This window comes from Theobroma cacao, chromosome 1 (genome assembly GCF_053813885.1).
Source record: "Theobroma cacao isolate CCN51 chromosome 1, ASM5381388v1, whole genome shotgun sequence".
Classification (NCBI taxonomy): Eukaryota; Viridiplantae; Streptophyta; class Magnoliopsida; order Malvales; family Malvaceae; genus Theobroma; species Theobroma cacao.
Genome location: NC_142639.1, coordinates 34,639,650 through 34,665,462, shown reverse-complemented (window position 1 = coordinate 34,665,462; position 25,813 = coordinate 34,639,650). Strand labels below are relative to the sequence as shown.

At 36.7% G+C, this 25,813-nt stretch overlaps 4 protein-coding genes and 1 long non-coding RNA gene across 13 annotated transcripts; 3 read left to right on the top strand and 2 right to left on the bottom strand.

Annotated features, from left to right (window-relative positions):
- Positions 1–521: 521 nt before the first annotated feature.
- LOC148764763 (uncharacterized) lies at positions 522–1,331 on the bottom strand. Its single transcript, XR_016024179.1, has 2 exons — positions 1,114–1,331; positions 522–691 (listed from the first exon to the last, which is right to left on the bottom strand). It is a non-coding gene; the product is annotated as an uncharacterized LOC148764763 (long non-coding RNA).
- Positions 1,332–5,937: 4,606 nt separating this feature from the next.
- Positions 5,938–12,557, top strand: NEK4 (NIMA-related kinase 4). Of its 6 annotated transcripts, none has more exons than XM_018114119.2 (16): positions 5,938–6,110; positions 6,213–6,268; positions 6,968–7,100; positions 7,326–7,392; positions 7,780–7,845; positions 8,007–8,053; positions 8,173–8,218; positions 8,313–8,393; positions 8,472–8,514; positions 8,637–8,686; positions 8,774–8,855; positions 8,963–9,012; positions 9,800–9,873; positions 10,052–10,103; positions 10,583–11,044; positions 11,709–12,557. In XM_018114119.2, exons 3-16 carry the CDS (start codon positions 7,015–7,017, stop codon positions 12,339–12,341), a joined length of 1,839 nt encoding a protein of 612 aa, XP_017969608.2. In that variant the 5' UTR covers positions 5,938–6,110; positions 6,213–6,268; positions 6,968–7,014; the 3' UTR covers positions 12,342–12,557. The 6 variants fall into 6 exon arrangements, with proteins under 6 accessions (XP_017969608.2, XP_007050521.3, XP_017969607.2 ...); XM_007050459.3 differs by having other exon boundaries at positions 6,960–7,100; XM_018114118.2 differs by having other exon boundaries at positions 6,201–6,268.
- A 414-nt stretch (positions 12,558–12,971) lies between these two features.
- LOC18613289 (2-oxoglutarate (2OG) and Fe(II)-dependent oxygenase superfamily protein) lies at positions 12,972–15,040 on the top strand. Of its 4 annotated transcripts, none has more exons than XM_018113798.2 (2): positions 12,972–13,427; positions 13,768–15,040. In XM_018113798.2, exons 1-2 carry the CDS (start codon positions 13,062–13,064, stop codon positions 14,854–14,856), a joined length of 1,455 nt encoding a protein of 484 aa, XP_017969287.2. In that variant the 5' UTR covers positions 12,972–13,061; the 3' UTR covers positions 14,857–15,040. The 4 variants fall into 4 exon arrangements, with proteins under 4 accessions (XP_017969287.2, XP_088664061.1, XP_088664068.1 ...); XM_088807935.1 differs by having other exon boundaries at positions 13,201–13,416; XM_088807942.1 differs by having other exon boundaries at positions 13,277–13,416; positions 13,758–15,040.
- A 2,970-nt stretch (positions 15,041–18,010) lies between these two features.
- FKD1 (FORKED 1) lies at positions 18,011–22,055 on the top strand. The gene is made up of 7 exons (XM_007050454.3): positions 18,011–18,801; positions 18,946–19,050; positions 20,315–20,747; positions 20,917–21,147; positions 21,237–21,286; positions 21,400–21,457; positions 21,545–22,055. Exons 1-7 carry the CDS (start codon positions 18,439–18,441, stop codon positions 21,793–21,795), a joined length of 1,491 nt encoding a protein of 496 aa, XP_007050516.3. The 5' UTR covers positions 18,011–18,438; the 3' UTR covers positions 21,796–22,055.
- A 1,196-nt stretch (positions 22,056–23,251) lies between these two features.
- On the bottom strand, positions 23,252–25,297 carry BIL4 (Bax inhibitor-1 family protein). The gene is made up of 4 exons (XM_007050453.3): positions 24,899–25,297; positions 24,694–24,807; positions 23,765–23,922; positions 23,252–23,653 (listed from the first exon to the last, which is right to left on the bottom strand). The coding sequence occupies exons 1-4, from the start codon at positions 25,149–25,151 to the stop codon at positions 23,447–23,449; spliced, it is 732 nt and encodes a 243-aa protein (XP_007050515.1). The 5' UTR covers positions 25,152–25,297; the 3' UTR covers positions 23,252–23,446.
- Positions 25,298–25,813: the final 516 nt, after the last annotated feature.

Here is a 25,813-nt window from a genome sequence, read left to right as displayed (position 1 = left end):
GGAAAGTTTTAGATGGAGAGGTCCACCAAAAAGGATTAACAATGAAATGGAACGGAAGCCTGTGAGAGAGGGAAAAAGAAGTGGTGACCACTTGAGGTTGAATCAAGCTTGAGAGGTACAAAGATTGAGGAAAAACAATGTATGGTGCTGATATCATGTGAAAGGGTGAAGAGAGTGGATAGGAGACACAAAAAAACTGAAACCCCAAAATTGAGAAAGAATTTCATGTTTCATTTCTTTCATCATAGCTGAGTAGACTCAGGGAGAGGTCAAACAGGTCTAATATGGCCCCAGAATGATGAATTTATTATACTACTTTTTACGAATATTGCATGCTTAGATCAAGCAGTGTTAAACTTGTTTTGTAGTTTCCTCTGTATGAGAGAATATTCAACCCAATAAAAAGGTTTCAAAGGTGTAACAACCTTTAAATTAATTAATCAGTTCTTTTTTGATTCTGGCTACGTATTAACTAGAACAAATCTGAACGTGTTATGATGGCAAAGCGTAGGGTTCTTAGATTGTCTTCATCATCTCAGTCGACTGTCCCTCTTAGTTTCTTCCAAAAAAATATCACATTACAAGTTCCTGGATAACAAGCTTCAAGGTTTTTAAGAATTACTTCCTCCTTTTGGTTTCATTATTCATCTGCTTAGGAGTCGGGAGTAAAATTAGAACATGAAGGGATAAGCTGTAAAGCAAAATGACATGATTAGTAGCAATACCAATAACTGACAATCTGGAAATAGAAGGATCAACTACTTCCTTTGTAATCTTTCCAAAATGAGGGAAGTAAATGGATGTTAGGTAATCTTAATTATTTCTAATGTCGAGTCTTCCTATAAACTTTACGTGCCTAACAAAACATGCCATTCTACACTGATCATAATACATGTGCCTTGCTAGAATCTCAGTAGATTTAAATAAGAATGGCCTATAAGCTGACAACAACAGGATAGGGTGATCATCTATGGCCATGGATCATCAACAATAATTCAGAATTAAGAAAAGACGGATCTAACAAAAAGAAAACAAGTAGGCATATACAGAGCTGCAAAATGGAATTTGAAAACAAAAATCGAAAGAAACAACCACTTCTTCTCTGTCACTAACCAGATCACATTTTCCCATGTTCCTGTAACACCTTTTTCCCATCATAGAAAGTGTATTAGCAAGCATATATCTCATGCCCTTCAACCTTTTATTGGCTGCTAGAAAGGTGCTAATTTCTTGTCCACCTCTGGAAAGAAAAGCTTTTTCCCAACTTCTTTTCCATATCCCCATCTTCGTCTGTTTAATTTGCTTGAGTCCTAATTTAAGTCCTAACCTTTTGTCATTTTCCTGGTGACCACATTCATGAACATTTAGGCATATTGGATATATATTGTGTATACAAAAGCTATAAAAATGTTGGAAATATGGGTTGGAATATTCCTGTGGTCCAAACTTGAAAAATTATGTAGGATCTTCTCTTATCCAAAGAAGCCATTCCACGAACATTTCCCATGCCAACTTTTGCAGCTTTAATTATTGTGTGATCTATACATGAATCATTTTGACCCTACCTCTAGTATTATGATTAACACTTCTAATTGAGGATTTATGGAAGGAGTAAATTACATCTGTCTACTTCAAGAGCAACGATCAATGGTGGAGCTCTCATGGGGGCTACTTCAAGTTGGGAATTGGCAAATGGGATGCTCTTCATGAATCATCATAGTGTCGACTGGCAACACATTCAGGTAATGAAAAAACAAAATGAACCCAACCCAACGTGAAGTTGCAAGTTGTCTTTTTCCTTAGTCAACAGACTAATGTTTCCTGTTATCTATGACCTATAATTTGTTTTGAAACAAATTCCTAGGAAAAAGGTTTCAAAATTTTAACCACCCGACTTGCAAAAATTGCAGGCAACACCAATTCTTTTTTTGATGAATTCTTAGTAAGATTTTTTTTTTTTTGGGTTTTGTTTAAGCTTTTAACGAATTCTTCTCACGACATATGTTTCCATATGCGAATGGAGAATCAATGCAGTGGATATTGACATGAGACTAGTGCCGTCTACCATATGCCAACTCCAAATTAATGGAACCTCCTTTTCAAGATTCCTGTGGTGAAATCTATGTTGAGTTGTCCCATACTTTTCTTGTCAATTTCCTTCTTTAATTTGATAACCCTTTCTTTACGAAAGTTCATTATTGATCTGTCTCTCTCTTCTAAAAAGTAGAGTAGCAACTTGAGAGAAGTGGGTGATTAATGTTAATCGTATAAAAAAGTTCATTTATAAGAAAGTGCCATTGGAGAGGGACATGAGAAAGTGCCGTTGAGATATCTTAGAGGATCCAGACCAAAGAAAAGGGCTTTAAATGGGGCATTGCATGAGAAATAGTTGAGAAGCGTGGGCTTTATAAGCAACTAAGCAGCAGCATTGATCATTATTAAATTTTGAGTAGGATTTGAAGGAACAACAACAATTGTTGACGAATTACTTGTAGTTGAGTTGGAAGCCATATGAAAAAAAATATAGAAGATTGGAAAGAAAAAGGATCTAACTCGTTAGAGGAAGACGCTCAAATACCATAACAAGAATAGATGGTCTGAATATTGATTGATTGCATGAATTCATTTGATTTACAAAGTTAGTATATATATTCAGCTGTATATCTTTTAGTTAGGCGTAAAGTAGAGATGTTTAAAACAAACTTTTGAATAATATAACTACTGCTATAATCAATTAAAGGAAATCTGTGGAGATAAAATAGGAGTTGAGTTTATTAAAGTTGTTGCAATTGAAACGTTTGAGTTTGGTGAGAGAAAGGTGGTGACCATGGCTTAAAGCTAGATTTGTGGGGAAGTCGAGTCTAATGGTAAGGACGTTGAAGGTTCCACATTTTGTTGAGATATTGATAATGTGGCAACTTTTGATGAAGATTCTCTAATTTGTTCTCCACTAAATCCAATGGAGAAAAATATTTCCTTTTAGTTACCGTCTGTGCTTTCTTATTAGACTGCTAATTATGTATCCTTAAGGAAAAGTTGATCTATGATTGACCTTTTTTTTTTTTTTGAATAGCAGGGATTGTATTAATAAAGAGATTACCCATAACGGAGTAAGCCTTTTAGAAATACAGCAAATTAAGATAAAAACTAAGAGAAAAAAGCTGCACAGAACAAAGGCAACAACAACCAAAACTCCAAAGCTGTTAAAGAAAGGCAAACAAAAGAACTACACAAAACTAGAAATCATCAAAATAACGAGAAACACAATCCCGAGCAATATTAGGAAAAAAAATCTTAGCAAATTAGATGAAACAAAAGCGGGAAGAACATCAGGAGGTAATGGTCGATGAGGTAACTGTAGACCAAAAGCCTCAAAAAGCAAAGAAAAACAAACCAGCTTAAGCAAAAAAGAACATAGCCAAAGCAAAGATTATAGAAAGATCTGAATGAAATCCTCTGAACGATCAACACCTTCTTTAGCTAATTGATCCCCAAGCTAATTAGGAGATCTACGAATGTGCACAATAAACTAGTTAAGGAGCCTTCTTTTCAAGCAGTTAATTAAATTTAAAATACTTCTCATTCATTAAGGAATAGCAGATCTATGACTCACTCTAAGCCTTTCCTTAAGCTTACCATTTGTATTTCTTTGAATTTCCGTTTTTCATATGCACCAAATGATTACTTAAGATCAAGCTAGAATAACATAAAATTAAGTGGTATTGTTCTTTGAGTTGATGTCGTAAAAATATTCTTCCCCATACGAAATTGTATTTTCGAACTTGAAAATTGTTTGTAGAGTGAAACTTATCTTTTAAATTAAATTTAAAATAACATAATTATATGATAAAAAAATTCGATGATGACTTCATTCTTAGGCAGGCAATTAAAGTTCCCATATTTGCACGTTATTATAAGTTGTCGTATGTGTTATCTTTGTAGACTATTGACCATGCTAGGGCGGAGGGTAGATCATTTCTCTAGAATTTTTAAAATTATTTATTTATTATATTTTTTAATCAAGGGTCCAGGGTGGTATATTTATGAGGGCTACGGCCCTCTAATATTTTCAAAAGTTTTTATTTATTATATATTTTTAATGGCTTTTTTAAAATAATTTTTTATTTAATAATTATTATAAATAAAAAATAATAAAATGATCACACAATTGAGTCATTAAGAGCTTGATATACCTTATCACTAATGTTTTTAAAATATTAAAATTTTTTTTTGAACTATGCCAGAGATTAGCAAAAATACCAAAGTGAAAAAATTATCACTTGATTGGTATTAATTCACATAATTTTAACTTTTTAGGTTTCTGCAACAACTACAAAGAAAACCTTTTCAGCGGTGAAAATTATAAAAACAAAACTCTAGAATAAAATAGATGATGAGTTTGTGGTAGATAATTTAGTTGTTTATATTGAGAAAAACATTACTAGTCTTTTCAGTATAGAGTTAATAATTAATAAATTTGAATATAAAAAATATCATCAAATACAACTTTTTTAAAAGACTATTATAAATTTTTTTATTATTATTTTTGATTTTCATGTTATATAAAATTATTATATATTATAATTTTTTAATTATTGATTAATTTTAATATTTTTATTTTTTATTCTTCTTCGTCTTTGATCCCCAACACAAGTTGCATAGGTCTGCCCCTAAGATTATGTTTCTTTTAAGAAAAGCTGCTTTATGGGCAACTCTATGCCTTGACTCAAGCTTACCATGGGTATTTCTTCACGTTCCCCTTTTTCACATGCACCAAATGACTTTCTCTTCGGTGATATTTTTGGTGGAGAGAGCGTTATATAAGGTCCTTATTTTGAATATTCCGAATTTTTCTCTAGCACAACGAAAAAAAGATGGTCTTAACCATTTTAATGAGGTGCAATAAGCTTGAAACCGAAAGCCCAAAAGTAGCCCACATCTTTTACAAGGCCATGTATCACCATTGTAGATAGCCTACAACAAGATCCTCTAGCCCACTTTACAAAAGCGTCACAGTGGGTTGCGTATCACTAAAATATTAGAGGGAGAACATCACATGGTACCACAAGATAAGAAAAAGAGAAGCCTTCTAATGAAGAAATATCATGTACCTAAGACTTTGACATTGCTGCTGTAATTAACTTAAAACCAAATATATATATATATATATATATATATTTATATTTATATTTAAAGAAAAGGTGGCAGTGGCACTGCCTTAAGTTTAGAAATGCCAAAATTCACATGGTTTTTGTTTAATGCTTTTCTTTTTTAAGAAGGGTGTCATCTGGTAGATTGGTGCCAAAGACACTTACTTTCAACCAATTTAAAGGTTGGCAACTCATTATCGAATATCAAGCATCAATCCAATTGAATCCAATTACCTGTATTGGGCCTACCATGTCAATTCGGGGCCTTCAACTCTTTGGATTACTATTTAAATTTATAGTTGGCCTTTAAAAGTCGACAAGAGAGTTTTATTTGTTTATTTAAAATTATTAATTGGATTAAAATAATTCATACTAACAAGGTCTATATATTTGTCTTCTTTATATTCCCATTATTATTTATATTAAAAAAATGTTATAATTATAAGTGATATTGGTTTGAGAAAGAAAACAAAAAGGGCAGCAAATCTTGAGGAGTCCAGATGAAATCTTGTAAGGTGGGGAGTCAATGTAGAGGTGGGGTAGCAAAATCAACTCACCGTCAGATTGTCTTGTGCATAGCCCATTGAAAACACAGCCGTTTTGGGTCTGGATAACATCATAGAACAAGCCCCCAGGGTGACGTGGCTAACACCTGCGCCGCGTTGCAGAGAATCCAAACTTCAACCTCTCACCCGTGCGCTTCTTTTGATCCTTTCCCTTTCTTGTCGCCTCCCCCAAAAATCCAAATAAAAACAAAAATTAGTCGAAAAAGCCATTTGACCTCTCTTTCTCACTCTTGTACAGTTTTTTGAATTTTAAATTCTTCTCACCGTCACCTTCTTCTTTTCTCCCCCCAGAGTTGGTTTGCCGCTCCTTCTGTTTCTCTTTCTCCCAAATTTATACTAAACTAATATTTGAAGAAATAAAAATAGAAAGCAGATTGTTGCTGCTTTAAATTAGGTAGGAATCTTCCACGTTTTGAAATTCCATTTTACCCTATCAAAATTCAAAAACTTGTATACTTTAAGTTCACTCAAGAATTTCTTTTAGCTTTGTTTCCAGGGAGGTTCAAAAGGATCCCGCTTGTTCTCTTTCAGCTGCCTTTTTTTCCACTTCAGGTACTTCTCTTTGCCTTCTTTTTCTTGTTTCTCTCCTTAGATTTTCGTTTCTCGAACAATTTACGTCGTCAATACGTCAAAGATTTGCTTTTTTACTGTGAACAGACAGAAGAAACTGATTTCTCTTTGTTCTTTTCCCCCCCTTAATTTAGCTTATTTTAGTTGATAAAGAAACAAAATAGAGTAGAGTAATGCATTTTACTTAGGCCAGTACTTAACAGCTGCTTAAATGCCACAAGAAACATTCCGGTTTTTTTTTCGTTTTCTTTAAAATTTAAAATTTAAAATTTAAAATTTAAAATTTAAAGTTACTTGAGTTTAAAACTTTTCAGGAATGTATAAATTTTCGCCGAAAGAATTTGTAAAAATGAAAATATTTTCCTGTTTAAAGGCCGAGTTGTCTTCATCTCCGAAAGCGGCAAAATTGGCGTTTTCAAAGCTGTACTGCTTTGTTTCTTTATAGACTTTTGTTAAGTATAAATATGCGTTCATATCCGGTGCTTCTGTACATTATTGATTGTTACCGCTGTAACTTACCTTATATCTGATTTATTACTATAGATAGGATACCTCTGCGTACACTTTTTCTTTTTTTCTCGTTGAGAAGTCATTATTTTCTCATGTTTTAAATGTTAGTGTTGTTGCAATTCAATTGTAGTAACTAATTTTGTCTGGTGAATTTACTTGTTAGAATAACAGTAAAAGACTTTCAAACGTTGCCCCAAGAGGGGGTAGCATCCTTCAAGATGGAGCAATATGATATTCTAGAGCAGATTGGTAAAGGGTCTTTTGGTTCTGCTCTTCTTGTGAGGCATAAACATGAAAAGAAGAAGTGAGCATACTTGCACCTCTCTCTCTCTCTCTCCTTTAATTTATAAACATATGCACTTGTGTGTGCTCTTTTTATGTGACTAAATGCATGTATTCAGTTGTGTTATGGTATTTGTTTCCATCTGTTGTTTGTAACCTTGATCTTCATTGTGGGATTATGTGGGATAAGGCAATTTCTTTTATGTTTCTTATGTCACAAGCTTCCTACATTTTTCTTTCCTTTCAGGTACGTCCTGAAAAAGATTCGCCTTGCTCGCCAGACTGATAGGGCTCGTAGATCTGCCCATCAAGAGGTCAGTTTTTTTAATATACTCCTTTTATTCTTCTTCTAACAATGTGAATAAAATTTGTTGTCAGTTGATTTTTGTGTAAATACTTGCTCTCAATTTGGAGCAAATATCTTGGTGGGAGCAATTTTTGAAATGAAATACATGCTTGGTTCGTGTAGGAAGTGCCATAAGTAAAAACATCTATGGTGGCGGATATTTACACCTAGATATGATTGTTTATGAACATTTGGAAACTTGACACTTAACTTTATGTATATTTAAAGATACATTTGTTCCCCTTCCTTTTCTCCTTTTTCCATGATTGGCATCTTTTATACTCCAAACTTATGCGCTCATTGTTTAAAGAAATAGTTCTGGTTTGAAAATTCTCTTTTGGTTCCAATGATGCAGATGGAGCTTATTTCTAAGGTTAAGAATCCATTTGTCGTGGAATACAAAGATTCTTGGGTTGAGAGGGTGAGTAGATAGTGTTTTCTTTTTCTGTTTATTCTGCCTCTGGCTTCTTTGTCTCTTAGTTTTTATGTTTTGGTTCCTCTTAAAAGCTCTAGAATCTTCAACCATCACTCAATGAATTAAAAAAGAATGTATACAATGTTGTAGCTTGTCTTATTTTGCAGGGTTGCTATGTTTGCATAATTATAGGCTACTGTGAAGGAGGAGATATGTAAGTTATGCTTGTTATTTAAGTGGGTTTTTGAAATTGTTCAGCAATTGCGTAAGGCATGATTTGTTGTTTTGCTCTTTCTTCTCAACTTCTGTGCATTGACATTGCTCATTATACAGGGCAGAAGCTATAAAAAGAGCCAATGGTGTCCATTTTTCTGAGGAGGTAGTAAAACTTTCGCCCTATTTTGCAAGGACTTAGCTATTTGCAATACTTAAAAATGTAATTTCTATTCTTCAACTTCATAAATTATGTACAGAAACTTTGCAAGTGGCTAGTTCAACTCCTAATGGCACTTGATTACTTGCATGCCAACCATATTCTTCATCGTGATGTCAAGGTCAGTGGTACTTCTCAGAGAAGATTGGTCAGCTTCATGTATGGGCTTATGGCATTCTAAAGTATATTATTGTTTCAGTGCTCAAATATATTTTTGACAAAAGATCAAGACATACGTCTAGGTAACTGGTTCTTTTATGGCTAATTTACTTCGTTACTTTTTTTTACCATGTCTTAGTTTCCATCTGTGTCTAGCATTCTGTAATTTAAACATAGTGAGTTGCTAAGATGTGGATGTATGCAGGTGATTTTGGTCTTGCTAAGATGTTGACTTCTGATGACCTTGCTTCATCTGTGAGTATCAGGCTGATGGTATATGGTTTCTATACAGTTTCACCATTCGCTTTATTTTAATACTATAGTTTTTTGCTCTGTATACAGGTTGTGGGAACTCCCAGTTATATGTGTCCTGAGCTACTTGCTGATATACCTTATGGTTCTAAGTCAGATATTTGGTCCTTAGGTACCTTGCAACTACTAAAATTTGAATGAATTCTGAGTCTGATCACTGTTCTCTTCCCCCCCTCCCCTCTCTGTTCAGCATATATCTAATGTAATACATGCTTTCAGGATGCTGCCTGTATGAAATGACTGCTCACAAACCTGCATTTAAAGCTTTTGTAAGTTGCTGATCTGCTGTTAAACTAAGACCTTTACTCTTGGCCAATTCTTGGCATTATCAAAATCACAATTTCGTAGTAATGTGGAATTTAATGAACCAATCACCACAAACTATTCTTTCATTCATTTGTTCTTGAAGAACTCAACTATGAGCATCTAATTATTGAGTGCTATGAAATGTAAAATTTTTCATGCTGTTGCTGATCTTAAAGGATTCAGTTGTTGTACAGTTTAAAATCTTGTCCTTGTTGAGCGTAGTATTCCTGTTTTTTCTCCCTCCTCATTCCTCATTAAAGAGCTTGTGGTGCTTGTGATTTGATAATTCCAACCTTCGGCTGAATAGGGTTTTTTAAAGTTAGCCAGGGAGAAAATTTAATTGGGAGAAAGGTGATTACCCTAATTTTAGATTGACTTGCAATAGGTGTCTTAAATTGAAGATTCTCTAAAGGATCATTGGCATAACCATTTAGTTTGGAATGGTATTTGTGTCTACCTATGTTGAAGAAGCAAATTGATCTTCAATTGTGGATTCACAATATTATGGGTTATCACCTTACACTCATCATAAATTAGCACACGATCTTAACATACTAGTGTTAAGCTAAATGGCTAATTATGCTGTGAGATGATAGAATCACATCCAAAGATAAATGCTTATTAATATGCTATTTGTAGAACAAGGAATGATTCCATATCTATGGATGTCACATATCCCTTTAATGGGCATCCACCCTTTTGCATTTGGCGCACCCTAATGGCTACCTTCTGTTTCTCTCTTCATATCAGGATATGCGGGCTCTGATTAACAAAATAAATAGGTCTATAGTGGCTCCTTTACCAACCATGTATTCTGGTGCATTGTGAGTCTACTATCCTCTTTATGCATATAAATGTCAAGTTCTAGATACCATTGGTTTTCAAAGTATGCTAGTGGAATCTTGTCATATTGCAGAAAACCATCATTATGGTTATCTCTATTGTTGCATTCAGGCTTCATTAATAACGTTGCTTTCTCGTATTTCTTTTCCCTTTCTTCAGTCGAGGACTCATAAAGAGCATGCTACGGAAGAATCCAGAACTTAGACCAAGTGTATGTTTCTTCCCCTTTCTTTAATCTTGAACTGCTTTTACTGAGACAAGCATGAGGAGATATCCTCAGGAAGAAAAACAAGTATTAGAAAAATCGTTGCTTGGACTTGATTTATTATATTACTTGTGGTAGTGGGTCAAGTTATCAATGATTGTGATTAGGCTGACAGATATTGGTTTCAAGAAATTAATAATGGGGACCCTTTCCTTGTATATTATCATGTAATAAAAATTTACAACTCTTGCTTGAATCAGTATGTGATCTACAGAAGATTTGTTATTCTCTTTAATTTTGAAATTCTGGCCTCAATGTTGAGATGGAAGAGATGTCAAAAAAGAAAAACAAAATCTTGTTCTATCATGTCAGACGTCTTTTTCGGTATATTAGCTTTGTTGATTGCAATATGGTTTTGCCAAACTTATATTTTAACTTCTTTATCTGCAAACTAAAGCACCTCAATAAAATGGAAATGCATTCAGGCTTCAGAGTTACTCACTCACCCACACCTTCAGCCATATGTCCTCAAAATTCATCTGAAATTGAATAGCCCTAGGTGCAACAGTTTCCCAACCCGGTGGTCTGATTCCAACTTCATAAAGAAAACAAGATTTGTGGAGCAAGATGTTATGCTTCTTACTGACATGGGGAGAAGGCGGTCATTCAGCAATGACAGGGCTTTGAACCCCAGCGTATCTGAAGCTGAACAAGACTCCTTCTGTTCTGCTCAAAGAGAACAAGAAATTCCAAGTTATTTGTTTGAAAAGTTCACAGAATTTTCTGTCAGTATTGACAATGAAGAGATTACAATTGACAAATCAACAGCCACAAAGTTTCCCACTGTTGCTAAGACCCCAAGATTGACACCAGCAAAAGTGTCCTTCACTCCAAGAAAACATCCAACCCCAGCAAAGATGTACCGGACTGGTCAAAAACATGATTTGGTGAGTTACATGTCTATATCTGTGTTAAATAGAGGAATTTAATTGATCTTAATTTCCTAGGTTCATTGACAGTGACATGAAAATATCATCTCTCAAGTTGCATATTATTCACATTTCCAATTGATAGAGAGTATCATATTTCATTAATGTTTTTTTTTTTAATTTTTAACTTTCCTGGAATGTTTTGGTTTGACACCTTGACCAGTCACACTAATGCAAAAAGCTTATAATCCTACAGTGTTGGACTTCTCTATGATATACAAATAGTGGAAGCTTTCCATTGTCACCAAATTACGAAGGCTATCCTAGCCTCCTAGATGATAGGTGTCCTCTGCTTTATGTTCTTTACATTTTTATCCCTTGTGTCACATATTTGTTTCATCTTTCCCTTAATGTCATCAAATTTGCCTCATATTCTTCCTATATCTTGTTGGATTTTCTGTGTATATGTGTGTTTAATATCTAGTAGGAGTTTTGGAAACTTAGAAATTATTAACTTTTATGAAGTCTAGAACTAAATATAAGTGCAAAGCATTGGTCATGTTCTTCTTTGTTAGACATGAATATTTCTATGAACTGAGAATGATAATCTTTCAGTGGTCGGTTAATTTCGGAAGATGATGAGTTCTGTGTGCATTTATACTTAGCCTGCTAATATGTGCAGGTCCCAGTTTCAAATACCCCAGCAAGCAAATCATCCTACTCATCGCGCAGAGTATCTCTTCCATTGCCAACAAGGACTGCAGCCTTAGTGACCCCCTATAGAGCCAATGTCGGTTTGCTTCGCAGTGTGGACTCCCCGGATGTTTCTGTTAATGCTCCACGAATTGACAAAATCGCAGAATTCCCTTTAGCTTCTTCTGATGATCCCCTTTTACCCATCCGTGGGACCTCATCAACGTCTGCAAAGTGCTCTTCTTCATCAATCGACAGTGCTGACCGTTCTATAACAAAGGACAAGTGTACAGTCCAGATTCTGGACAAAGTTGTTATGACAATGAATGGCAGTGATCATAGCCTTGGAGTTGCACAAGATGGTAGCGAAGGCTCAGTGCACAATCGTGCTGCTGTATCCACCCATTCATCTTCTGAGTCACGACAGAGGCGGTTCGACACCTCATCGTATCAGCAGCGGGCAGAGGCATTAGAAGGGCTGCTTGAGTTCAGTGCACGGCTCTTGCAACAACAAAGGTATGACGAGCTTGGGGTGCTATTGAAGCCATTTGGACCTGAGAAAGTGTCGCCCAGGGAAACTGCAATCTGGTTGGCTAAAAGCTTCAAGGAGACCCAAGTCTAAGGTAACATACTAATTCTCGCCAATGGTGCCACTTGTACATATTTGACGTTGTCCCTTTTCCTGGTTTTGAAATTCGAAGTATAATTAGGATGTCTTCTTTCTCGAAGACAGCATGGTGACTGGTAATGTGGATTCGGATCTTTGCATTAACCCCTCCAAATGTGTGATCTTGTGTTTGAAATATGCAATTTGTGGAAAAGAGATGAACATTTTCTAGATTTGATTCCATTATATGATGGTTAAAATCTGAATTTAATTTTTATATCTTATCAAAATAAAATCAAATTTTTATACTTTTAAAATTTATTAAAATTTTTTTCAAAAATTTCATTTCAATTCAATCAATGTTACATTAATAATTATACTCCGGAAAACTGGATATTGACAATTGATTAACATTAATATATTTTGAGAATAAAAACTTATGATTTATAAAATTTATAATAAAAAGACTAAATTCAATATTTTAAGAAAATACAAGGACGAAATTCAGATTTAATCTCATATAATCAGCCGCTTGGTGACCCAGGAAAAATAAAAGCATGTTAGGATGCTTGATATCATTTTGATGTTGTGCTATGGTCATATTGAATGCTTGTAGTATTAGTTTATATCCGAATACGAAAATCTTGAATTTGGCAAGTAAATGGGATTTCAAGCCTGGGCCTGGACCCTGGAGTGCTATTTTTTGCGGACAAGGTCGAACAAGTCCGATGTGCTATGTGTTGTCCATTACTTAAAAGTCCAATGCGAACTGCTTCGGATTTCGATTTAGAACAAGGATGCCATGCCACATTGAAGTGTCACATAGTCTACACTCGCAGCTACACTGAAGTGAATAAACGAAAGATGGAAGGAGCGGAAGTTCTGGAACTCTACGAAATTCAATACTCCGATCTCATGCTCCTATCATCATCATGTTCGCATCATCAAGAAAATATGATAATGGAAAACCTGGGCCCCACTGGCCCCGGTCTCCTCGCTATTACAAACGTTCCCGATGCATCTCTTTTCCGACGAAAGCTCCTCCCTCTCGCTAGCAAGCTGGCTCTCCTTGGCCCCGAAGATCGCAAACGTATTCTCAGAGTAATTTCAACGAACATTTTGTTCGCCTTGCCTTTTTCATTCATAATTAGCTTCAATTTTCCTCTTCTTTACTGTGTGCCTTTCTTTGTGTTCCTTGTCTTAATATATTTTCGAAGACTTTGCAAATTTTAACGTATTGGATCGGGAGCTTTTAATAACGTACAAAACTTGTTGATTTTCTTTTTCCAAATTCCGAAGCAAGATTTCATTGAGGGCCTGTTCCTCTCCTATAAAAATACTGTTAAATTAGATCTGTCTAATATATTCTTTTCCTTTCATTCTTTTTGATGTTGTATATTGTTTTCATCGGTCTTGTTTTCTTTGTTTAAGCTATGTTTAGGAGCACAACTTGGGGAGTGATGTCCCACTGAAAAACCCAGATAGGAACGTCTCCTCTTTCGCGATGCAGCTCAAATACTCGCAAGGTCTTGAATCAATTGAAACTAAACCAAGTCATGGAGTAGGTAGCCTTTTGAATTTGGAAAACGAAAATATCTGTAGAATCAGTGATTTTGAGGATGATGAATTTGATGATCTTGAGAATATGTTCAAGGCACTAGGATTTTGCATGATGGAGCTGGGACTCTGTCTTGCTCGAATTTGTGATAGGGCCATTGGAGGCAATGAGCTTGAGCAAAGCTTATTGGAATCATGTGCAGCAAAAGGGCGCCTTATACATTATCATTCAATAGTAGATAGCCTTGTTCTTAGAGAAGCTGGTCGAAGGAAGGGATCAAGTAAAAGACATGCTAATAATTATTCAAGGAGTGAGCAAAGATTATCAAAAGTTGCTAACTTGGACACAAATGTTAATGAAGTTAGGTCATATGATATGCAGGCCAACCTTTGGCAACAGTGGCATTATGACTATGGTATCTTCACTGTTCTGACTGATCCCATGTTTCTTCTAGCCTCACAACCAACAACAGCAAACAATGAATTTTCCATTTCTCGCTATCAAGAATGTGCTTCGCCTAGTGGGCATTCATACTTGCAGATTTTTCATCCTAACAAGAGTAAAGTCCTCACGGTGAAGTCCTCTCCTGAAAGTCTCATCATTCAAGTTGGGGAATCAGCAGATATATTATCCAAAGGAAAACTACGGTCAACCCTTCACTGTGTTTGCAGACCAGCAAGGTTGGATAATATATGCAGAGAAACTTTTGTTGTGTTTTTGCAGCCAGCATGGAGTAAAACTTTCTCAATCTCAGATTATCCTATGGAACATTACAACCCAGTTTGTCAGCCTTTGGAGCAAGCTGAGGAGAGAAACGTTGCTGATCAGGACCAAAACGCGCTGACTCAAGAAATTCAAAAAATAGTTCCACCACTTTCAGCACGATTTAAGGATGGGATGACATTTGCAGAATTCTCACGTGAAACGACTAAGCAGTATTATGGTGGCAGTGGTTTACAATCTAATAGATGATTAGCTCATTTGATGTTTTTTTTCCTATAGGAACATAGGATGTCCATGTTGGTTGGGCAAGTCTTTCATCATATAGATGTCTTTACAAGAGTTTTAAGTCCCATATTTTTACTCACATTCAGGTGCATTTACACTTATCATTCTCTCACAAGTATGAGCCAAATGCAGTAATTCGTTCCCACTATATATATGCTCACTTGTATTTTTTTTTTCTATCATAGAAATGCAGTTGTTGCTTTGCTGTAGTGAACTAATGTTTGGTTTTGAATTCTGGAATTGTGTTAAATTCATAAGTTATGCTTAGACTATTCCTTTCATGTACAATTGATAGGTCACAGTGAAAAATATTAGGTCAGAAATACCGTAAACAGTTAAAAGCTTGAAGGGAAGCATTAATAGGGAAGGTGTTTTTGGCATTTTCAAGAGCTGAATCTTAGCATCTACTAGCATTTAACAGATAAAACTTCTGTTCTAAATGATTTGTTGTCGTCTTTCCTTCAATTATTGTAATTTGCTATCAATGTTTGGCTTTTTTTGTTAAATTATAAATTCTTAGTGGATGTCCTTCATGGACACCTTAATAGTTAGAACTTGAAACTTTGAGGGTTTGAATCTTGAAAAATGAGGATGAGTTCATGAAATGGAAAAAAATTACCTTTCACTATGTAGCCCAAGGGGTAGTGAGTTTTTTATATACCAAGAAGCTAAATTTGAAATGGATGATCAAACAGCATTATCATTGGTGCTTCAAGCATGATCATTCATTATATTTGGAATATATGAGAATTGGCTATGGGTCATTTAGGTCATTTAACTGGATGCTGCATCTAAATTCTTTGCGTCATGTAACTTTGTGGTGGTGCTATACTTGCTCATTTGCCTATCATATTATTTGTACGAAGTGGTAGCTTTATGCCACGTATTCAGCCTCAAAAAATCAGGTACCAACCTACTATTGAGCGGGAATTCGCACATTTGCCTGACTATGGCTGAAGGACAGCGAAAACAGACAGTTGGTACAGTACTAAAGTTTGGATGCAACAGAGGATTGCTCTGTTTAAGATTGCAGTGGAAGAATTTCATTCGAAATCTGTAATGGTTGCTATAATCTACTGGTTAATTATTACCACCTCATGCAGAAATAGTAGTTTGGACAGTGAAGAACTGATTGTTCGTGAGTTGGTTAACAGCTATATTTCTGATTTCAAACAGCAGGTGATTGGATTCCATGAACAGTGCTTTTCCGGATATCCAAGTCAAATAGATTGGGCACTCTGAACCCAGGTGAAAGTTTAGTCTTAATGCCAAAACCAGATGCAGGAATGAACTGGGAGCTTTTGTGCTTCTGGACATTGGCTTTTGCGTGCTATAGTTCGGCTTGTGTTAAATCTGCTGTTTGCTGGGTGCTGAAGTACTGTAACCGTATCTTATAAGCTACAGTCTGCTGCCCCCTCTCTCTCTGGCTTCAGTATCCTCCTAGCTAATGCCTGCATGTGAAGAGTAAAGTTAGATGGCTTGATAGTCTAGCCTTTATGGTCCTCCACAGTTAAAGCTTGATGTTGCTTTTGTCTCATATATTTAACTTTAGCAAGAAGGTGGAGGATTAAAGATGTGAAGGGCAACTGTGATAACATATCAAAAGTTGATTTGAGCTAAATATTTACTTTATAGCATCATAGATTCAAGTGGTGTACTTAAAGGAGAAAGAGAACTTGCCTCCATAAAGTTCTTAAGAGAGATAAGTTACATTACAAGGAGTGTTAGAGATCGGCCCTTTTTGTAACAAAGCCTCTCTGATTACGTCTTGGATTCTAAACCAGGTGGTATCTCTGAGTAATAGCACATTCATCATTCAAGGTTGAAGGACAGCCTTGAATCTTTATGACGAAATACTAAATAATAAACGCTTGAATGAGAAGTTGTAACTTGGAAGGGACTCATTCAAAATGTGCGATGCAAAAGGAAAACGAAAGGAGGGATGATCATTGAGAAAACGAGGCAAAGGGAATAAAGGTTGTGTCTTTAGTCAGTGGTCACGCAGCAAGAAACAAAAGACTAGAAAAAGAGAAAGCTGTTCCCCTTCTCTTCCTTTCGCCTTTGGGTCAGAAAAAAATTTAAAAATTAAAAAAGGGAAAAGAGAAGGGCAAATCTGTGCCCTTTGTAAGGAAATGACGGAAGAGGATCGTAGATGAGATCAAAGGAGCGATGACGACGTATCCAGGCACGCGCATTTTAGCATTGGTCTCTCCCTCCTGAGCCCTTTGAGTAGGCAGCTTTGTGTCCATAACTGTAGTGAAAAAAGGGAAAAAACACATAAAACCGGTCCAAGGCTCGAATTTGTCGTTTCAACTGGACATCTCAAGGCCTGTCGGCCTTGGACATTAACAAGACCTTAGACAGCCTTGGAACACAATCGCTTGGGTCACCTCCCCCTGCCATCTCACGTAACATTGTCAGCCCTACACGGGGTACACACAATCTTGCTACTATTTCTCAATTAATTAGGTTGTAGATGGGTTTCAACAAATTGCCAGGTTGGTGTTATTACGAGGTGGGATTACATTTTCTTTTCTTGTGGTTAGCGTATAGATTGCGTAGCGATATGCTATCTTCTTTTGCGGTGTCATTTATGAGGGTCTCATAGATATTATTTGCTTTGTAAAAAACAGTCGGTGGTGACTCACTTACCAGTTACCAAATACCGTCAACTCTTTCGCATTCAGCATGGCTTTGGAATTAGATTGGAATTGATGCCCCAAAACAGAAGATGCCTCTTTGGTTGGTGGGGAAATTTTTGTTACAAGTTTCTTGCAACCTATAGTGCTGGCGTAACTGCTGCGTACTGTTGGGAAAAAAACCCACCCCCACGTTAACGACTTTGACAATAACCCACGGTTCCATGGATTTTAAGGTCTCGCGGCGGAGCATCTTTCTTCGTTTTCACCATAGCTTTTCTTCCGGGGCTGATTGCTTTTCAGTCACATGCCATCCACCATTAGTTTTTTCAAGTAGGGAGTATCTTTAGGTCCTGCTTTCTGGATTTCGGCGGCCGTCTAGGGAAAAATGTTCAAACAACTTTCCAGCTGTGACACGCGTCACTAGAATGCTAGATCACCATACTCCCTCCACCTCCACTTCTTTAGTCTCGACCGTAGCTGAACCTCTTCTCTTTAGCTTGGACTAGACCTCACCATAATTCAGTTGTATAGTGAACATTAGTGGGGGAATGCCAGTTGGAGGATAATGATTGATTTGGGTAATTGCTTTTTGTCTTATTATATGTAGTTTTCAAGTTTTCTACCCACTATCTCACTTTGGGCAATGTATATCAGTAGTTCTCGTTAATTATTGAATTTTATAATGATTAATTTATCATCAATTTTAGTACGTAATTAAGAAAGACCGGTCCACTCTTCAAACGTAAGTGACACCCAAAAACCGAACGTAAGCCAAAAGCCTTTCCCCCCTATATAAACCCCCCATAAATCATTCCTCTTCCTTTCTCTTCTTTATAGTCTAAAAACCAAAAACCAAAAACCAAAAACCAACGCCACTTCCATTTTCAAGTTTTAACTTCACTTCATGGAAGAGGCAAGTCCAAGGACCCGTCGTCGCCCGGAGCACATTTCCCACCTATCAATCTCCGGGACGCAGCTACCAGAGAGCCCAAGAGGTCCAATGGAGTTCCTCTCAAGGTCATGGAGTGTTTCAGCTCTCGAAGTGTCCAAAGCCCTTGCCCCTCTTCCTCCTCATCATCATCATTCTGTCAGTAGTACCGGTACGGCTCCCAAGTCTGCTAGCGGCTCTTCTTGCACCACCACTTCTATACCAGAAGATATTAATGGCGAGACCGAGGAGCTTGATAAGGCTGCTGTTGCCAATCAGTTCTCTTTCACTTCTTCTGCTACTTCACAACTCGTTCTTGAACGCATCATGTCACAATCGGTAAGCGCTACACTACCCATATGAGGAAAAAAAAAAGGGTGATTAACTTTAGTTTCTTTTTATGTTCAAATAAGTGTTAGAGACTCACGGTCTTTACTCTTTCTGTGTGCTTTGCTTGTTAATTTTGCTGGTTTATATTTGTAGGAAGTGTCACCATTAACGTCAGGGAGGCTCTCTCATAGTAGCGGACCTTTGATTAATGACAGCCCTCCAGTTTCTCCGTCTGAGGAATTCGACGACGTCGTTAAGGTCTTGCACACATTCCCTACTTCCCTTCTTTCTTTCTTTTTACTTCATAATAGTTGTATTAAATTTAAATAACTGGTACCATATGGTATATTTTATATTGGTGATCTTTTCGGTGGAAGAAAAGAAAGGAAAGAGAAAGAAAAAGGAAATGTTGAACAATACACTGTAAGACAGGCAGGAGACCAACATCTCAGCTTTCTCTGTCTCTTCTCTGCAACGTACACCATCCCTTGTCCCTCTCTGATGCTAGTAATCTGTGGATTACTTACTGAACAGCAAATACAGAGCCGGAACTTTTGTCCTGTTCCAATAAAACCTTTTTATTTCGCTAACAATCTTCTAAGCTGTCTGTCTTATCAGCTAAAGTTGCCTGTTTCCTGGCCTTTAAAAAAGTACTTACCAGCTATTACATCAAATTATTATACAATGTGATTGCCAGCTGTTGGGCTAAGCTTTAGCTCCGAACTGGTTTCTTAATTCTTGTGGCCCAATTTTGAGCTTCGGGCTGTGATTCAGTGATTGTCTACTCCATCATACAGCTTTGTCGCTGCCACATACTGTAAATTGTTTCTTTTACGGAAAAGCTCTTCTTTGGAATGATGAAGTATATTGGAGTGAACAGCTGATTTGTACAAGTTGTGGATTAATTAACTAATTCTTTGAAATTGGCATAAATTTTGAAGACATCAGGGTATGGTGACGAAAATGTGGACTAGGAAAGAGGGAAACGATGCTGGGTTTCAGTTGAAAATGTCATGTGACACAATGTCATTGCTTTTCTGTTATTGGTCATTTGATCCAGCTTCAAAGTCAAAACCATCCCCTCCCACCCCCACTCACCAAAACAATCTCTCACTAGCCTTCACCCGACAGTACTGCGGAGAGTAGGGACATTAGATTCTTTAGTTTTCAGGTCACATCTGTGCAGGAGTGGCACATTTCCATGAGCTGTTGATTTTGTTCCATAGAAAGTCTTCTACAAGTCTCACGTATTAAAACCAGAAACTTTTCTGTTTGCTCAACTTTACCAAGAAGCAATGATCATGGATGTGCTTGTATTTCCTTTCCTATTAACCTCCTTTTGTTTTAACTTGAGTAATATCTGTTTTTCAGCATGGAACTTATTAAAGGTTAGAATTTTTGTTCATTAACAAGGATAAAGTCATTGTTACACCGATTGTTGATTAATTAAGTTTCCATTGGTGTCCCATTTTCAAATATTCAAGAGATATATTAACAAATTGGCTAATCACAATTCGTGCAGTATTTCCGTACCCACAACTCCATACAACCTTTATTCAATGGGGGCCGCGCAAGTGCGGGTAACGGTGTTAACACTCCCAGCGGGGCAAAGACGGTTGGGAGATGGTTAAAGGACCGGAAGGAGAAAAAGAAAGAAGAGACCAGAGCTCACAATGCACAGCTCCACGCTGCTATCTCAGTTGCTGCAGTTGCCTCAGCCATAGCAGCCATTGCAGCGGCTACCGCGGCTTCTTCTTCTATCTCTGGAAAAAACGAACAGTCAACGAAGACCGACATGGCCGTGGCTTCAGCGGCAACGCTAGTAGCTGCGCAGTGCGTGGAGGCTGCAGAAGCTATGGGAGCTGAGCGTGACCATCTTGCTTCAGTCGTGAGCTCTGCTGTTAACGTTCGTTCACATGATGATATCGTGACTCTTACAGCTGCAGCAGCTACAGGTAAAGATTACTGGCGGGAACTTTTATTCTATTTGCAGTGTATTCTTAGGTATGATGCTTGAATAAGCATGTACTTGATTATAAAGAATTAGCTGCCATAAGACTTTCATTTGTATTCACTATGATTAAAATGAACCATCATTAAAGGAGAATTGTTCTTTCTTTGCAGCTTTACGCGGGGCAGCGACCTTAAAGGCAAGAGCACTAAAAGAAGTTTGGAACATTGCAGCGGTCCTTCCAGCAGAGAAAGGAATAAGCACCGGATCATGTGCTAAAGTCCATAACGGGCATTCAAACCGCAACTACAGCGGAGAACTTGCCCCAGGAGAGGATTTCCTTACTGCCTGTAGTCAAGAGCTCCTTGCCAAGGGTAGCGAACTTCTCAAAAGAACCCGGAAAGGTAGTAAGTCTGTTCATGTTTGCATAATTACACATTTTCTAGACTATGATTACAAATCATGTATACTTTTACATTTTCTGAATGTGCAGGTGACCTTCACTGGAAAGTTGTCTCTGTTTATATGAATAAGACAGGCCAGGTAGCTATTGCTTTAGTCCAACACATTAGAAATGTTACCATTTATATATAGCTGAATTTTATCCCACGCAATTACTCAAACATCATAACCATTCATATTTTTAACTTTTGAAGGTGATTTTGAAGATGAAGAGCAAGCATGTTGCTGGGACATTCACCAAAAAGAAAAAAAGTAAGTTTCTTGTAGTAGCAAGACAATGTTGTCCATGTTAACATAAGAAATTCCTTAAATATATGTATTTTCTTTTTGGGGTTTCAGATGTGGTTATGGAGGTGTGCAAGGACATGCCAGCATGGCCAGGGAGACATCTATTCGATAGTGGAGAGCAACGTCATTACTTTGGATTGAAGACTGAAACAAGAGGAGTTGTAGAGTTCGAGTGCAGGAGTCAGAGAGAATACGATATGTGGACTCAAGGTGTCTCAAGGCTTCTGGCAATTGTTGCTGAAAGAAAGCACAGGAGACAAACCTCAACTACATGGCCTCTTGGCGGCAAGAACTTGGACTAATTAGCTCTTCTGCCTGACTTTTAGCTCTATCGCTGCTAACATGAACTAGGGGATCATACGAACCAGGGGCAAATATCTAATTCCGCCATGCATACTTAAAACCTTTTGAGCTGGTCTGTGTCTGATTTTTTTTTTGGGCCGGGGCCTGGGAAGGGTATAACTAGTTAGTAAGCTATCAAACAGTTGTACATTTGTAAGATTGGGCCCGTTGCAATGATTTATGGGTATATTTTTCTTCAGCACATTGTTACCTACTTCAATCATTTCTATACAACTATAATTAAATTTTAGCAAAGCAACAACAGGAAGGATAATAAAAAGAATCATCAATAAATATTTACATGGTTTAGCAACAGGGTTTCATCTTTATTATATATTCATAGGATAAAAGTGATTCATTAATATTTTTTTTTTTCTGATTTGTCCCAGTATTACGCAATTCTTACCAAAAAACTGTATTCACTTTTTCCATCAGTGGAGAAAAAGATTCCCCCTAAAGCAGCCAATTGGCATCGATCATTAAAGCTTTCCTTATGAGGTAGCATTTCCCCTCAAGCCAAGTTACATGGGAACGGTTCTTTGCTTAAGACTGATGCAAGAATTTAGGTTTCCCTTCAGTTAACACGCAAAGATCATAAGGCCATGCATTAACAATTCCGAATGTAAGATAATCAAGAAAATCAAGTTCACGAGAAAAAACTTGGTAAGTTGTTATCTTATCACCTCATTTCCTTCACATTATCTGTCGCCTTTCGCTTTTTGTCAAATATCAATTGAAAACAAATTTTAGAGATATATTTGGTTGGAAATGATCAAATATGGATTCAAATTTATAAAGTTATCCGCAAAAATCGGATATTAAATTTTGTTATGTATCACACTTTTCCCGAATGAAAATTAAACCACTCCCCTAATTGACACAAAAGGCTAAGATACGAGTAGATACAAGTTCATCCTAATACTGTTGGACTCAGAAAATCATAGACTGGACGACTCGCGCACACTTCAATGTCCCTAAGGCAAGCAACATTTAAGTTACGTAATATCCCTCAACATAAATCAAGTAAACTTAATCACTTTTTTGTTTGATGAAGAGGTAATCGACTAACTCTTCAACGACAAAGAAGTCGAAATGGAATTTACAACGCTAACTATTGTTCTATTATAACTAGATATGATGCTCAGGCATATGCCTGCCTACCTACCTACCATCGTCCCAACACAGTTTGCGCTCAGCTGACTCTACCTACTGCACTGTCCCCTCCATCGGCACTCCAGTTCCGACTGTGAGAGATATCCAAGTAAAGCAATTGGAACCCTCATTACTTTCAGTAACAACAGCCAAATGAGAAAGCGTACGTGAGCATTAAGTTAGTTCTTCTACATCCCTTGGAAGTTGTTATCAATCAATAGAAGCAAAGATTTTCCAGGAGGTGAGATCCCGCACCATAAAAAATGCAAGCAAACAAAAGCTTCCATTCTATCAACTATGACACCGGTGTAACAATACACATTTGGCCGTTTTTACATCCTGGACATTTACCACTTACAAAAAATATAGGAAAAAGAAGATAACAGCAACATTTATGTGGTCAATAAGAATTTCTTATGAACCTGGAAAAGGAAATAGGAGAGGCACCGTGATCTTCTTTTAACTATCTGCAGCTCTGAAAACAGTAAGCAGCGAGAGGAAGAGATTGATTATGTCCAAATACAGAGATACAGCAGCCCATATGTATTCATCATATGAGTAGCGCTTGATCAAGTTGTCTGTGTCGTATATGATATAACCACAGAATATGATAGAGGCCAGGCACCCATAGATCATAACAGATAATCTACCCAGTGGGAAGAGAATCTGCAGCCAGGAAGACAAACACATTTCAGTAATGAGAAATCAATCATTTGCATATAATACAGATATATATAAGAAAATAACAGTTAACTAAACATGTCAAGATCAAAGTACCTGGATCAAAGCAAAAACCATAAGAACAAGGATGGCACCAAACAAGAAAGGGCCAAGGAAGTTGAAATCATGGCCTCTCCTTGCAGCCCAGAAGGTGTACAGAGTAAGAGCCACGACCACAACAGCTGTCAGAATCACAGACTCCAAAATAACCTTCCCTGCTTACAAACAAAATGCATACAAAAGTTTGTTAACACAATGCTACAATAGGTAGCATATATGAAAAAATTTACTGCATTCACCAATTATACAGTGAGTTAAGCTACTCCTAATATAGTTATTCTTATTGAAATGCCAAATATACATGAAACTAGAAAAGTCAAATAGAAATGGAGTAGCAATAACTAACAATTTTTTTTTTTGTTGTAAAGGGAAAAAAGAAGTCTCAGAGGAAACCCATTACTTAATCTGCCAATGGAAATTCATACTGAGAAACTATATACTAATGATCAAGTCATCTATCTTAAAATACAAATTCAACACGCTTGACAGTTATTCATAAGGAAAATGAAAAAAGACAATCAAAGAAAATAAATAGAAAAAATGCATAAAATTAGATAAAAAGCCCCAAAAACTAACTTCCAATTGCATTCGAAGCCTTGCAATTTTGAAAAGTAAGAGAAGATTAATTCACCCATACAACTTAATTACCAAAAACTCCATTCACAAAATTCAGTCAAGTATTTAACTTAGTATTAACTAATAATCAGTTTAAGTTCCTTCATCTAATTCTTAAAAGAGGCAAACATCACAATCATCTTCTGGGAAAATATTAGCTCAAAGTTAGAGAAATTGCTATAATTTTATTCAAAAAAATCATTTCAAGTTCTACAGTTGTACCAAATAACTTCAACATTGAGTCAATAAAAGAACCTTGCCCAAGTTATAATAATAAAAGAACAATTTAAAAAATCCATTCCAAATCTTACCGCTGGTAAAAGAGCACGTTAATCCAACTGCAAACGCCAGAGAAACGGTAAAAACTCCAAGTAGAAGATAGTTCACGGGATGCCTCTGGTGATAGTAATACAATGGGCACAAAACTGCAAACAACAAACCAATTTTCGTTTTAGTCAACCAAAAAGCCGCAAATTACAAACACCAAAAAAAAAAAAAAAAAAAGCAGAAACACACCAATGAAAGGCGTGATTATTAGGACTATGTAAAGAGCCAATCCGGCGCCAGTGCTGACGAAGAAATGAGCAATCGGGCGGACAGTAACCACCGTGGAGGCCACCGCGATTGTAGCCAACAATTGGATGGCCACGATTGAGTAAATTTTCCGGATAAAAGCCCACCTCATCTCCGGCGGCTCCAACATCATCGGATACAAAGGCCTGGGTCCGGCCTCCGTATCATTTTTCCGGTACGGCTGATTCCACATCATCCTAAACTTCAAAAGCTGAGAGTGGATGGAATGGACTTATGGAAAGCGCTGCTAACTTTTAGGGCTGAATTTTTGGTATTCGATTTTTTTTTTTCCCTTCCTTTGTTCCCTGGTTGTGAAAAGAAGGAAGTTTTAGGGGGATATTATAAAAGCGGCGGTTATGGGTCGGAAGAAAGTTCTTGATAGGTCTTGTAACTGCGTGAAAGGGCCGTGAAGGTTGAACGCGATGTTGACACGTGGAAAAATAAAAAATTTGAGAAAACGTTGATGTCTCGGAAATATTCCAGAGTGTAGGCTACCGAGGGGGGATTTGGATAATGCCTTTTTCTATTATTATTTTTATTTAATATCGTTATTGCCAAGGAAGTCCGCGGAAGTATATATGCAAAAATTGCAAGTGATTAATCAAAGAGGAAAGCATATACTTTTAGAATAAGGTTCCTTGCAAGTAAATGCCCTTTTCAGTTCCTTCCTTGGAAAGAGTTTTCTAGCAAAGCTCCATTTTTAGTTATGCTTTAGTTTTTAGAAGTTTCAGTTTCAGTTATTAGGGAATGGTTTATTACCAAACAAAATAAAAGCTACATATAATAGTTTTAGAACATTGAATCCACAGGATATAACGTGGATCATAATAGTTTTATTGGTTCAACTAAAATAAAATA